The sequence below is a fragment of the Tamandua tetradactyla genome, chromosome 7 (assembly GCF_023851605.1).
Source record: "Tamandua tetradactyla isolate mTamTet1 chromosome 7, mTamTet1.pri, whole genome shotgun sequence".
Lineage (NCBI taxonomy): Eukaryota > Metazoa > Chordata > Mammalia > Pilosa > Myrmecophagidae > Tamandua > Tamandua tetradactyla.
The window spans coordinates 124,768,701-124,780,096 of NC_135333.1; the positions used below are offsets into that span (position 1 = coordinate 124,768,701).

At 56.0% G+C, this 11,396-nt stretch overlaps 1 protein-coding gene across 2 annotated transcripts; it reads left to right on the forward strand.

Moving 5' to 3' along the window:
• Positions 1–806: 806 nt before the first annotated feature.
• GLI1 (GLI family zinc finger 1) lies at positions 807–11,247 on the forward strand. 2 transcript variants are annotated; one of them, XM_077111165.1, is made up of 12 exons: positions 807–916; positions 4,072–4,198; positions 4,426–4,518; positions 4,778–4,973; positions 5,224–5,368; positions 5,702–5,791; positions 5,878–6,015; positions 6,349–6,498; positions 7,152–7,316; positions 7,828–8,058; positions 8,608–8,875; positions 9,303–11,247. In XM_077111165.1, exons 2-12 carry the CDS (start codon positions 4,099–4,101, stop codon positions 11,039–11,041), a joined length of 3,315 nt encoding a protein of 1,104 aa, XP_076967280.1. In that variant the 5' UTR covers positions 807–916; positions 4,072–4,098; the 3' UTR covers positions 11,042–11,247. The 2 variants fall into 2 exon arrangements, with proteins under 2 accessions (XP_076967280.1, XP_076967281.1); XM_077111166.1 differs by lacking the exon at positions 807–916 and adding an exon at positions 3,301–3,374.
• Positions 11,248–11,396: the final 149 nt, after the last annotated feature.

Below are 11,396 nucleotides of genomic sequence, written 5' to 3' on the forward strand. Positions count from 1 at the left end.
TGAGACGAGCAGAGGTGATGGTAGTCTCCAGAACTTCCAGATGAAGAAGATCAGCGGTTCTTGGGGAACAGTACCTCAGGCTCAGGTTCCCTTAGTGGCCTTGTGAACACACACTCTGCACCCAGAACCTCCCCAGTCGCTGTTTCCCTCTTTTATGCACCCCTCACCATCCATCCAGGGTTCCCAACCCCTCAACCCTTTCTCGAACCTCAACTGTCCTAACCCTTCCCAATTCCTTCCAAAGGGTGAGACGGGCATATAAACCACAGCAAGGCAGAATGCTAAGTTAGCACCTATCACAGTCGACGACCCTACTTCCAATACTGTCTTTCTCAAATAACTTTTTCTTTGCCCCCACTGCCCCCTAATAAATTTCCCAGTCTGTTTTTCTGATCCTGGTTCAGGGTCTCTCCGTGGGCAGCCGATCCAAGGATCCATACCGGGATTTACTGCCCACCGACAGAAGCGTGTTCCGCGGGGGGGGGGGGGTGAGTGCGGGGGGGAGGCAGTATAGGGTCCCTTGAGGGAGGGGGAGGATCCTGGGGGTCCTGGGGGTGCAATAAGCCCGGCACCCCCACTCTCCCTGCCAGCTACCCCGCCTCATCTTCCAGAACGGCAGGAGGGAGGGAAATAGGAGGGAGGTGAGGGGCGAGCGGGAAGAGCCGCGGCGCGCCAGAGGCTAGAGCGAGAAAAAGTTTTTGCAAAAGGAAAAAAAAGTTTGCGCTTCTCGCGGGTGGTCCCGACTCGAGGCCTGGCGGGCTGGGCCGGCGGGAGGGCTGGGGGCCAGGTTGGGGGGGTGGGGGTGGCACTGAGGCTGCGCCGCCGTGGCCCTGTCCGCCCCCCCCTCCCCACCGCACACCCCCAGCCCAGACTCCAGCCCTGGACCGCGCATCCCAAGCCCTGCGCCCAGACGGAGGTGAGAAGGGGGGCAGGCGGGGGACCACCTGGGACGGTGGGGGGAGGGGGCCTGAGGGGATGCTCTGTTTCCGAGGGATTGAGATCAGCCGAGAGGGACACCTGGGGCACAGAGGCAAAATGGGGGTGGGAGAGTCTGGGGTGAGATATTAGAAAGTTTGGAGAACTTTTTCATTTGTGGTTCCCTACACCCCCCCCCCCCCATTTCTCCCTTTTTTTTTCCGTGACTGACAGTCAATGTGTCTGTCTCAAGCAGCTGTGGGTCTCTTTGTCAGCCTGTGTCTCTCCCATGTATTAGAAACATCTCACTTTTATCACGTTGAGATGAAGGGGCTGGAGGCACGGCTAACTAGAGGTCTGCGCCCTAAAGAGAACTCCAGGTGTGTCTCTGAGCTCTGGGCAGGAAGATGTCAGTGTCTCTGAGAGGAGGGGACAGCGAAGGAGGGAGCCCTAGGTGGATGGGGATGGGGGTGCATGTGGTAAGAGGACCAAACCACTGGGGAGAGGGTTAGTTGGTTTGAACCCCTGACCTGTCTTGTGACAGATATGCCCGTAGGTGCATGTGTTTTAGGGGAAAAGTGTCTTTTGAGCTAGGAAAGGAGCTGGAGAGATTCTGCCCAGGTTGTCTTGTCTAGGCCTTAGAAAGATTGCCGAAGAAATTTGGGCTCCTGAGTCCCAAGGGCTGTGGGCAGGGCGCTAAGGAGGAGCTCAGAAGACCTTGGCTTGACCCTCTGTCCTCAGGACCACCAGGGCAGCTAGGGCCAGCCACAGGGAGACCCCTACTGAGGATGGGCGGGACCACTGGCCACTGCCAGCCTGAGCATCCCTGTTGGCTACACACACACACACACACACACACACACACACACATGCACACGCCCAAACAGGAGCTAGGAAGGGAAGCCCCTCCTCCGATTCAGACCACCCTGCCTGCCCTTGCTCCCCTCTCTGAAGTCTCTTTCAGGCCCCGTGACCCCGAAGCAATCCGCTCTGGGAGCTAGCTTCGGGGGCAGGCCTAGGGAAGGGGGACCCCATGGATTGTGGAGTGAGGGTTTTAGCGGCCTGGAGAACTGAGGTCTTCATAGGATAGGTCTTTATGCCCCAGAAGAGAGAAGGCGGGGCGATCTCACCGGGGAGGCAGAAGGGTTGGAATAAGAGTGGTTTTCCCTAGGGGGGCGGGGTCCAGAGACCCCCTCCCCATTATCTCTCTGGCATCCCCGCCTAGCGGCGCAGACCCCGCCCTTGACGTCACTAGGGGGTTCCCAGGGGTCTGGAAAGAGTTAACCCTTGGGAAGCCGGCTGGGATACCGGGAACCTAGGGGGTCTCGAACCCTCCTCCCATACACATCTTTTTTTATTTGCCCGCTCATTTTCTCTCCCAGCATTTTCTGGAATCTTTCTTCCCCTCCCTGCTAAGGGGACCCCCATTCTCCAATGGTGTCCCCCCAAGGCGCTGTGGCCTGCTTTCTGGATGCACTGAGGGGAGGAGGGAAGAATGTGTCCCGCCCCTCATCCCCACCGCCCCCTCCACTACGGTTCGCTCGACTGGGCTCCCGGGGCGGGCGGGGGAAGCTGAGCCGTCTGCAGCCAGAGCCTGCGGCGGCGACTTGGGTGGGCCGAGGAGGCACGGGGGCGGGAAAGGCGGGACCGGGAGGAGGCGGGGCGGGGCCGGCTCCTCCGAGATGGGGGAGCGGAGGTGCGAGGGGGATTCTGGAAAATAGGGAGACACAGAAGATGATTTGGGGTTCCGGCAGGGAACCTGGGGCTCCCTGTCCCATTCCGCACTTTCACCCACACCCCAGGAAAAAGCTTTGCTGAAGTTGGAAAAGTTGGCGAAATTTTCCTTCCACTAGAATGAAGGAGAGACGTGGGTGGGCTGCAGCACGGTGGGCCGGAGGGATGTCGCCCCTTTCAATAGCGGTTCCCGGGTTGCTGGGCAGAGGGGCAGGACGATGAAAGAGGACGTGTTTGGGGGAGTCTCTCAAGTGTTTGGGGGGTCATTTGCGAGCCGCCTCCTTCCCCTGGGTGAGTCATAGAGGAAGGAGGCGGGAGAAGTGCCCCCCCCCGTCCAGCTGCCAGCCAGCTGTGCCCCCCCCCCCAGAGCTGCCCTCCCCCGCCCCCAGTTCAGTGCCAAGATCGAGTTGGGAGGTCTTGGATGCGGGATCCGGATCTCGGCTGGAAAGGAGTTGGGAAGGGTATGGCCCAGGCTGCGGGGTTTGGGCTGCGTCGTGGGGTCCGGGTTCCGCTCCCCGTTTTACCCCGCCCTCACCCTAAATCCCGGCATCCTGGGATCACCCACCGCGCGGGCCGGCCCGCTCCCGGTGGTTCTCCACCCCACCCCGCCCCACCCCACCCTCAGTCTCGGGAGACCGGAAAGCCCGGGATGGACTACAAACCGGGAGTTTAAGTAGAAGAGCAGACAACAGCGCCCTCTCCTCCCTTACAACGCCTCTCTAATGGTTGGTGACTGTTTTTTCATTCTCCCAAAGGCTTCTTTCACAAGTCCCTTTTCTGTTCCCCCCAGAGACCAAAGGGGTTAAGTGGGTGCCCATATGTAAGTGGCCCCAGAATAACACCAGTTTCCATCCCATGAACCCAACAGACATGTTGGGATGCCTTTCCTACTAGTAAACACAGGTTTGCCTAAGAGGGAGAGAAGTGGCTGACTGGTGCTTCCGCCTGGCTGCCCCAGCTCCCTCGCTGGACTGTGGCTAGGGCTCCCTCTACTGGACCCTGGAGAGATTGTAGACGGCTGTCCCAGGGCAGGGACAAGAGAAGCAAAGGGGCTGAGTTTCCTCATCCCACTTCTCAAAGCAGGCCCATGGCCAGGGCAGAAAGAAGAGTCCGGTGGCATTAACATCACTTGAAGTTCTTATAGGCAAAATAACCACCACCACCCCACCGAACACCCAGACAAAGCTCACACCTCATTCCCCCAAGGATCCCCAAGACTGCCTCTGTCTCTTTGGGATGTCTCTCCTTAGCCCTTCCCTGTCTGTGATGCTCTGTTCAACTTGATTTCCCACAAGCACATGTCTTGGAGAAGGTGGGGCACAGGGGAAGGTTTGCCCAGGGTTCTGTGCTTGAGATAATTGTCTGATCTTCCCATTTCCCTCCTCTCTTTATAACTTGCAGCTCTCCCTTCTCCCTCTGCAGTGTCCCCACACCCACCTCTGAGACGCCATGTTCAACCCGATGACCCCACCCCCAGTCAGTAGCTATGGCGAGCCTTGCTGTCTCCGGTCCCTCCCCAGTCAAGGGACCTCCAATGTGGGGACAGAAGGTTAGTGCATACCAATCCCTGGACCTTGATCAAATCTCCTCACCCAGCCCCAGAGATCCCTCTCAGACTTACCCCCTGCCCCATGCCAGTTTCCCATCTACAGGAGAACTTGAGCCTCCACGTCACATGGGCTTAGAATCTGGGGTCAGGCCTTGCCTGGGGTTTCAAGGTGAGGCCTCCTGTATCCTCCATTCCCTCCCCCCATTCCAGCTGTCTCTCTTTTTTAGGACTGTCCAGTCTGCCCTTCTGCCACCAGGCCAGCCTCATGTCCGGCCCCCATGGTTACGGGCCAGCCAGAGAGACCAACAGCTACACCGAGGGTGAGGCCTCAGGCATCCCCTCCTTCCCTCTTTGGCCCTCTGGAACTTTTCCTGAGAGAGGAAGGGGGTGGGCAGGGGATCTAACTTGGAGGAGGAAATGCAGGGAGATGGGAGTGAGGGGTCTGAGCATGATCAAGATTTCACATCTGGGGCAAAACAGTCAAATACCGTTCTTTTGCTGAGAATCAGGACCCATGGGTTGGGTGCATGAAGAGACACATCCCTTTACTGTATCTGTCTCCCCTGTCCCCTGCCCCAGCCCCACTCTTTCCTCCTCCCCGGAGTGCAGTCAAGTTGACTAAGAAGCGGGCACTCTCCATCTCGCCTCTATCGGACGCCAGCCTGGATCTGCAGACAGTTATCCGCACCTCGCCCAGCTCCCTGGTGGCTTTCATCAACTCACGCTGTGCATCTCCAGGGGGCTCCTATGGCCACCTCTCCATCGGCACCATGAGGTGCAGGCAGCCCTGGGCTAGAAGGACCCTAAAGGCCCTAGCAAACCCTATTAATATGCCCTCTGAACCACCTGACCCTATTTGAATCTTTGTCCTTTCAAAGACATTGAAACCCTCATCAGTACTTCCCAGGGACTTCCTCAACCATTTCCCATACCAAATCTTCCAGAAACCCTCCAAATGGCCCAAGAACTCCCCAGACCTTCTGAAGTGATAGACTAAAGTAACTGTTTCCTCTCCACCTCCTCAGCCCATCTCTGGGATTCCAACCCCAGATGAATCACCAAAAGGGAACCTCACCTTCCTTTGGGGTCCAGCCCTGCGGTCCCCATGACCCCACACGAGGTGGGATGATGCCGCATCCTCATTCCCGGGGACCTCTCCCAACCTGCCAGGTGAGAGTCCCCATATTGCTATACAGTTTCCCCCAGCTCAGGGAGGGTGGGTGGTAGGCTTTACAGGGGAAAGATCTTCGAACCTTTACAAAATTTTCCGTACTAGAAAAATAAAAAGCAGGGTAGTGTTGGGGTGCATTCCTTGGGGTTCCAAATGAGGTCCCACCCGTTGCCCATCCGATTCACCATTGCAGTCTGAGGAGGAAGTTCCTTCCAGTTCCAGGGGTTCCAACTACTTGGGTAGAGGCATTCAGGGCAGGGAAACCTGGCTTGGTTCCCTCTTCTTTCTGCCCACTTTGACCCTCATCACCCTCACTTCTTTCCTTGGGGAAGTTGAAATCTGAACTGGACATGTTGGCTGGCAAGTGCCCAGAGGAGCCCTTGGAAGGCGATATGTCCAGCCCCAACTCCACAGGCACACAGGTACCAGGGGAGGGGACTTTACCTCTGGGATCTGAACCAAACAAAAACTGTCCTTCAAGTGACCCTAGGCTTGCCTCCTTCCTTAGGATCCCCTGCTGGGGATACTGGATGGACGGGAGGACCTGGAGAGAGAGGAGAAGCCTGAGCCTGAATCTGTGTATGAGACTGACTGCCGCTGGGACGGCTGCAGTCAAGAATTTGACTCCCAGGAGCAGCTGGTGCATGTGAGCCCCAGGGAGATAACAGGAATGGCTGGCTGGAGCCTGTAGGGGATTCTGGGTAGGACACTGAGGAACCCAGCTGAGAGCGGGAGGCCTGAGGATACTGAGCTCAGAGGTTGAATGCCCAGCTAGGTAGGCAGAAGCTCAGAAGCTGTAACTTTAGAAAGTTGGAAGAACTGAGGTGTGGGATATGATACTCTTTCTGTCCCTTCTTTCATCTTGATGTGGGGTTATGGAGTAATACGTGGGGAGGAAGAATGGGGGTTTAGGGGAGATCTGTCCTGGGTCTTAGGGGGCCGGGGGAACTTGAGAGCGCCTCTGCATCTTCTCCTTCAGCATATCAACAGCGAGCACATCCATGGGGAGCGGAAGGAGTTCGTGTGCCACTGGGGGGGCTGCTCCAGGGAACTGAGGCCCTTCAAAGCCCAGTATATGCTGGTCGTGCACATGCGCAGACACACTGGCGAGAAGCCGCACAAGTGCACGGTGAGGCTCCCCCTTCCTGAGCCTGGGACCCCTCCCAAAATCGGGGCTCCCCATCATATCAGGGCCACATTATGACTCTCATGGATCCTAGGCACTTTTGCCATTGTAGATCCCTTCCTCCACAAACAAATATTAAAAATGATATTTTATGGCTGCATTGGTATAAAGATGCATATATTAATGTAATATATTAAAACATTTTATTTGACCTAGAAGTTCATTTCCCCCCTTGATTTTAAAAGAAAGTTAAACAGTTTTATGTGCTCCTAAAAGTCTTGTGGGCCCTAGGTACCGTGCTGCTGCTCTGCCTCATGGGGAAACTCGGCATCAAGGACCTAAGACATTCCTTCTTGCCCATTCCCCAAGATGATCCCATCCTTAAACAGCCTAAGATGCCCACGCGGGGAGATCTGCTCTGGCCTGACCGGGAGATGCTCGTTGCCTCGTCTGCACATCCCTGCAGGCGGAGGGCCTCCAACAGCTGCTGCTCCTCCAGCTCTTGCCACCCTCATCCCCTAATTTGGGGGATTCTCCTGAAACCCCCAAAGCCTTCCCATCTTGAGTTATATACTCTGATGTATGCCTTTTTTGAGATTTAAGGTTCCTCTGTCCTTAGAGGTCCTCTGTCTTAGAGCTAACCTTTGTCCTCCCAGTTTGAAGGGTGTCGAAAGTCATACTCACGCCTCGAAAACCTCAAGACACACCTGCGGTCACACACAGGTGAGAAGCCATACATGTGTGAGCACGAGGGCTGCAGCAAAGCCTTCAGCAATGCCAGTGACCGAGCCAAACACCAGAATCGGACCCACTCCAATGAGGTGAGTGCCCCATCTAAGAGGCCCTCCCCTACCTAAGGAGCTTTCTGTCCCATAAGAAATCCCCTAGCTCAGCACCCACTCCACAAAGATAAGTGTCCCCCTCCCCATATAATTCATCCAGAGAAATCCTTTCTGAAACCAAGAATTCCCACTTACCATCCTTCCCCCTCCCTCCAACCTACCAAAGAGCTAACCACAAATAGACCCATCTTAATTAGAGGAGACCCCTGGCCCCTTCAACCCCTGAATTGTGAGGCCTCACGGCCCTGGGTTCACACCCTCATCTTTCACAGGCCTGACCTGTCACTTTTCCTAATCCTTCCCTAGAGCTGCTCATCTTTTACTCCTACTCCAATGCCCCCACCCTCCTCACTTACTTGGGGCCTGTGTTTTCCTCCTTTGCCCCCCCTCACGTCTCAATCAATGGCCCCATGCTCACCACTTTCTCCCACTCATTCTGTGCTTTCCCATTTTGATCCCTTGCCTTCCGTCTTCACTTTCCACTTATCAGAAGCCATATGTGTGCAAGCTCCCTGGATGCACCAAACGCTACACAGACCCCAGCTCTCTTCGAAAACATGTCAAGACAGTGCATGGTCCTGATGCCCATGTTACCAAGAGGCACCGAGGGGATGGCCCCCTGCCCCGAGCAACATCCCTTCCCACAGTGGAGCCCAAGAGGGAGCGGGATGGAGGCCCCATCCGGGAGGAGAGCAGACTGACTGTGCCTGAGGGGGCCATGGTGAGTCAGCCCAGGTAGCCCCCTGCTTCCACACCCCAGCTTGCCCTGCTGACATCATTCCAGTCTCCTCCTAACCCTGCCATCCCCTCCTGAGTAAATTACTCTTCTGTGGCCATTCTTCTAGTTTCTCGTCCCAGCATTATTCCTTGGGCTACCCAAAATCTAGGGATCTTAGCTTATTTCATTGGTTCAGCAAACTCTTCTTTATATAGCATTTGGTATATAGGGGGCATGGTTCTAAACCTTTTACGTGTATTATTTCACATACTCCTCACACAACTTCATGAGGAAGGAACTACTCTCCTCCCCACTTCCAGATGAGGAAACTCAAGCTTAGAGAAATTGCCCACAGTCCTAGAGCTCAGGGCAGGAATAAGAGGCCAGGCAGCCTGTGCTCTAGTCTACGCTCTTCTTGGGCCCCCAGTCTTCTCCCTGCTACATCTGGAAGCTGCCCCTCAGTCCCAGAAGTCACTGGGACACACTGGCCAAGTTCAGGGAGTTGTGGGGAAGGGAGAAGGGTGCCACCTTCAGTCCTTGTCTCTCCCACAGAAACCACAGCCAAGCCCTGGGGCCCAGTCATCTTGTAGCAGTGATCACTCCCCGGCAGGCAGTGCGGCCAATACAGACAGCGGCGTGGAAATGACAGGCAATGCAGGGGGCAGCACTGAGGATCTGTCCAGCTTGGATGAGGGACCTTGTATTGCTGGCACTGGTCTGTCCACCCTTCGCCGCCTAGAGAATCTCAGGCTGGACCAGCTACATCAGCTCCGGCCAATAGGGCCACGGGGCCTCAAACTGCCCAGCTTGACCCACACTGGTGAGACCTGGGTGTGCAGGGGTGGTTGATAAGCTGAGCTCTGGACCTGCCCTGAGGATGAGGGGAACAGGTCACCCTTCTGGGCTGCCATATGGCACATTCATGCAATTAAAAAATGATCCCCCTGCTGTAAAACACTTTCCTTCCATCACAAAATTGTTGTGATATATAAATATAGAAAGTCTATGATGTGAATGGTGTTCCTTAGGATTGCGCAGCATACAACCTGTACACCTCTTCCCAGCAGCCCTGAATCTGTGGTGTCTCAGAAACAAAACAGGCATGAGAGACACAGGAGGCAGAATTGAGTGGCCAGGGTTAAGGAGCCTTTCCCTTGGACTCCAGGATAAGACTGTTCCCTGGACAAGGCAAGGTGAGATTTTGGGGGGCTCCTGACCACCCTGCCTTTTCTCCCTATTCCTTGCAGGCACCCCTGTGTCCCGCCGTCTCTGCCCCCCAGTTTCTCTTGACCGTCGCAGCAGCAGCTCCAGCAGCATCAGCTCAGCTTATACTGTCAGTCGCCGCTCCTCCCTGGCTTCCCCTTTCCCCCCATGCTCCCCACCAGAGAATGGGACATCCTTGCCTGGCCTCACACCTACCCAGCACTACCTGCTCCGGGCAAGATATGCTTCGGCCAGGGGAGGCAGCACTCCTCCCACAGCACCCAGCCTGGATCAGGTGGGGGGTCTTCCTGCACCTCCTTGGAGAAGCCGAGCTGAGTATCCAGGTTACAATCCCAGTGCAGGTGTCACTCGGAGGGCTAGTGACCCAGCCCGGGCTGCTGACCGCCCTGTTCCAGTCAGAGTCCAACGGTTCAAGAGCCTGGGCTGTGTCCACAACTCCCCCACTCTGGCAGGGGGAGGACGGAACTTTGATCCCCACCTCCCAACTTCTGTCTACTCACCACAGCCCCCCAGCATCAATGAGAATGTCACCATGGATACCAGAGGGCTACAGGAAGAACCAGAGGTTGGGACCTCCATGATGGGCAGTGGTCTGAACCCTTACATGGACTTCCCACCTGCAGATACTCTGGAATATGGGGGACCTGAGGGGACAGCGGCTGAGCCTTATGGAGCGAGGGGTCCAGGCTCTCTGCCTCTTGGACCTGGTCCACCCACCAACTATGACCCCAACATGTGCCCCCAGCAGGTCTCCTATCCTGGGCTGAGGGCCCCAGAAACATGGGGTGAGTTCCCCTCCCACTCTGGGCTATACTCAGGCCCCAAGGCTCCAGGTGGGACCTATAGCCAGTGTCCTCGACTTGAACATTATGGACAAGTACAGGTCAAGCCCGAACAGGGGTGTCCAGTGGGTTCTGATGCCACAGGAATGGCACCCTGCCTCAATGTCCACCCCAATGAGGGGCCTCCACGCCCACAGCCCCTGTTCTCCCACTACCCCCAGCCCACCCCTCCCCAGTATCCCCAGTCAAGCCCTTATACCCAGGCACCTCCTGATTATCCTTTGGAACCCAGACCTGGCCTGGATTTTGATTCCCCCCCTCATCCCACAGGACAGCTCAAGGCTCAGCTTGTGTGTAATTATGTTCAGTCTCAACAGGAGCTGCTGTGGGAGGGTGAGGGCAGGGGAGATCTTCCAGTTCAGGAACCATCTTACCAGAGCCCCAAGTTTCTGGGGGGTTCCCATGCTAGCCCGAGCCCTGCCAAGGCCCCAGTGGCCACATACGGACCTGGCTTTGCACCCAACTTGTCCCATCACAAGTCAGGCTCCTACACCACGCCTTCATCAGGCCATGAAAACTTTATGGTGGGGGCAAACAGAGCTCCTCAAAGGGCAGCAGCACCACCCCGACTTCTGCCTCCATTGTCTACTTGCTATGGGCCCCTCAAGGCAGGGGGCTCCAACCCCAGCTGTGGCCATCCTGAGATGGGCAGGTTGGGAGGAGGTCCTGCCTTGTACCCACCCCCAGAAGGGCAGGTATGTAACCCTCTGGACTCTCTTGACCTTGACAACACTCAGCTGGACTTTGTGGCTATTCTGGATGAGGCCCAGGGACTGAGTTCTCCCCCTTCCCATGATCATGGGGGCAGTGCTGAACACACTCCACCTCCCTCTGGACCCCCCAACATGGCTGTGGGAAACATGAGTGTCTTGCTGGGATCCCTGCCTGGAGAGACACAATTCCTCAACTCTAGTGCCTAAATCGTGGGGGATCCATCTATCACACATCCTCATTTCCTAAAGAGTTTCTATACACCCAAGAGAGGTTGGGGAGGAGCTTGTGGCTATCTTCACAGCTCCCTACATAGAAGTCCCACGGATGCTGGGTGCTGTATATAGTCTATATGTTTTGGGAAGGAATTTGATAATGACACTGTTTCCTGATAATAAAGAAACTGCATCAGAAAGTCCTGCTTAAAGTGTTATTATCTTGGAGGAGGAGTGATGACAGAGAACAAGAAGAGAAGCAAGGGTTAATCCGTCCACTCTCCTTGACAGAAGCCTCCCCACCCCATCTCAACCTCTCGGGTCAGACTCACAGAGACTGAGACAGTCA

Bases quoted from the DNA above. Each gene is read 5' to 3' on its own strand.
- GLI1 (XM_077111165.1), top strand. From the start codon at position 4,099: ATGTTCAACCCGATGACCCCACCCCCAGTCAGTAGCTATGGCGAGCCT. The intron at 8,059-8,607 runs GTGAGTCAGCCC...TCTCTCCCACAG, and splicing joins CTGTGCCTGAGGGGGCCATG to AAACCACAGCCAAGCCCTGG. The intron at 8,876-9,302 runs GTGAGACCTGGG...TATTCCTTGCAG, and splicing joins GCCCAGCTTGACCCACACTG to GCACCCCTGTGTCCCGCCGT.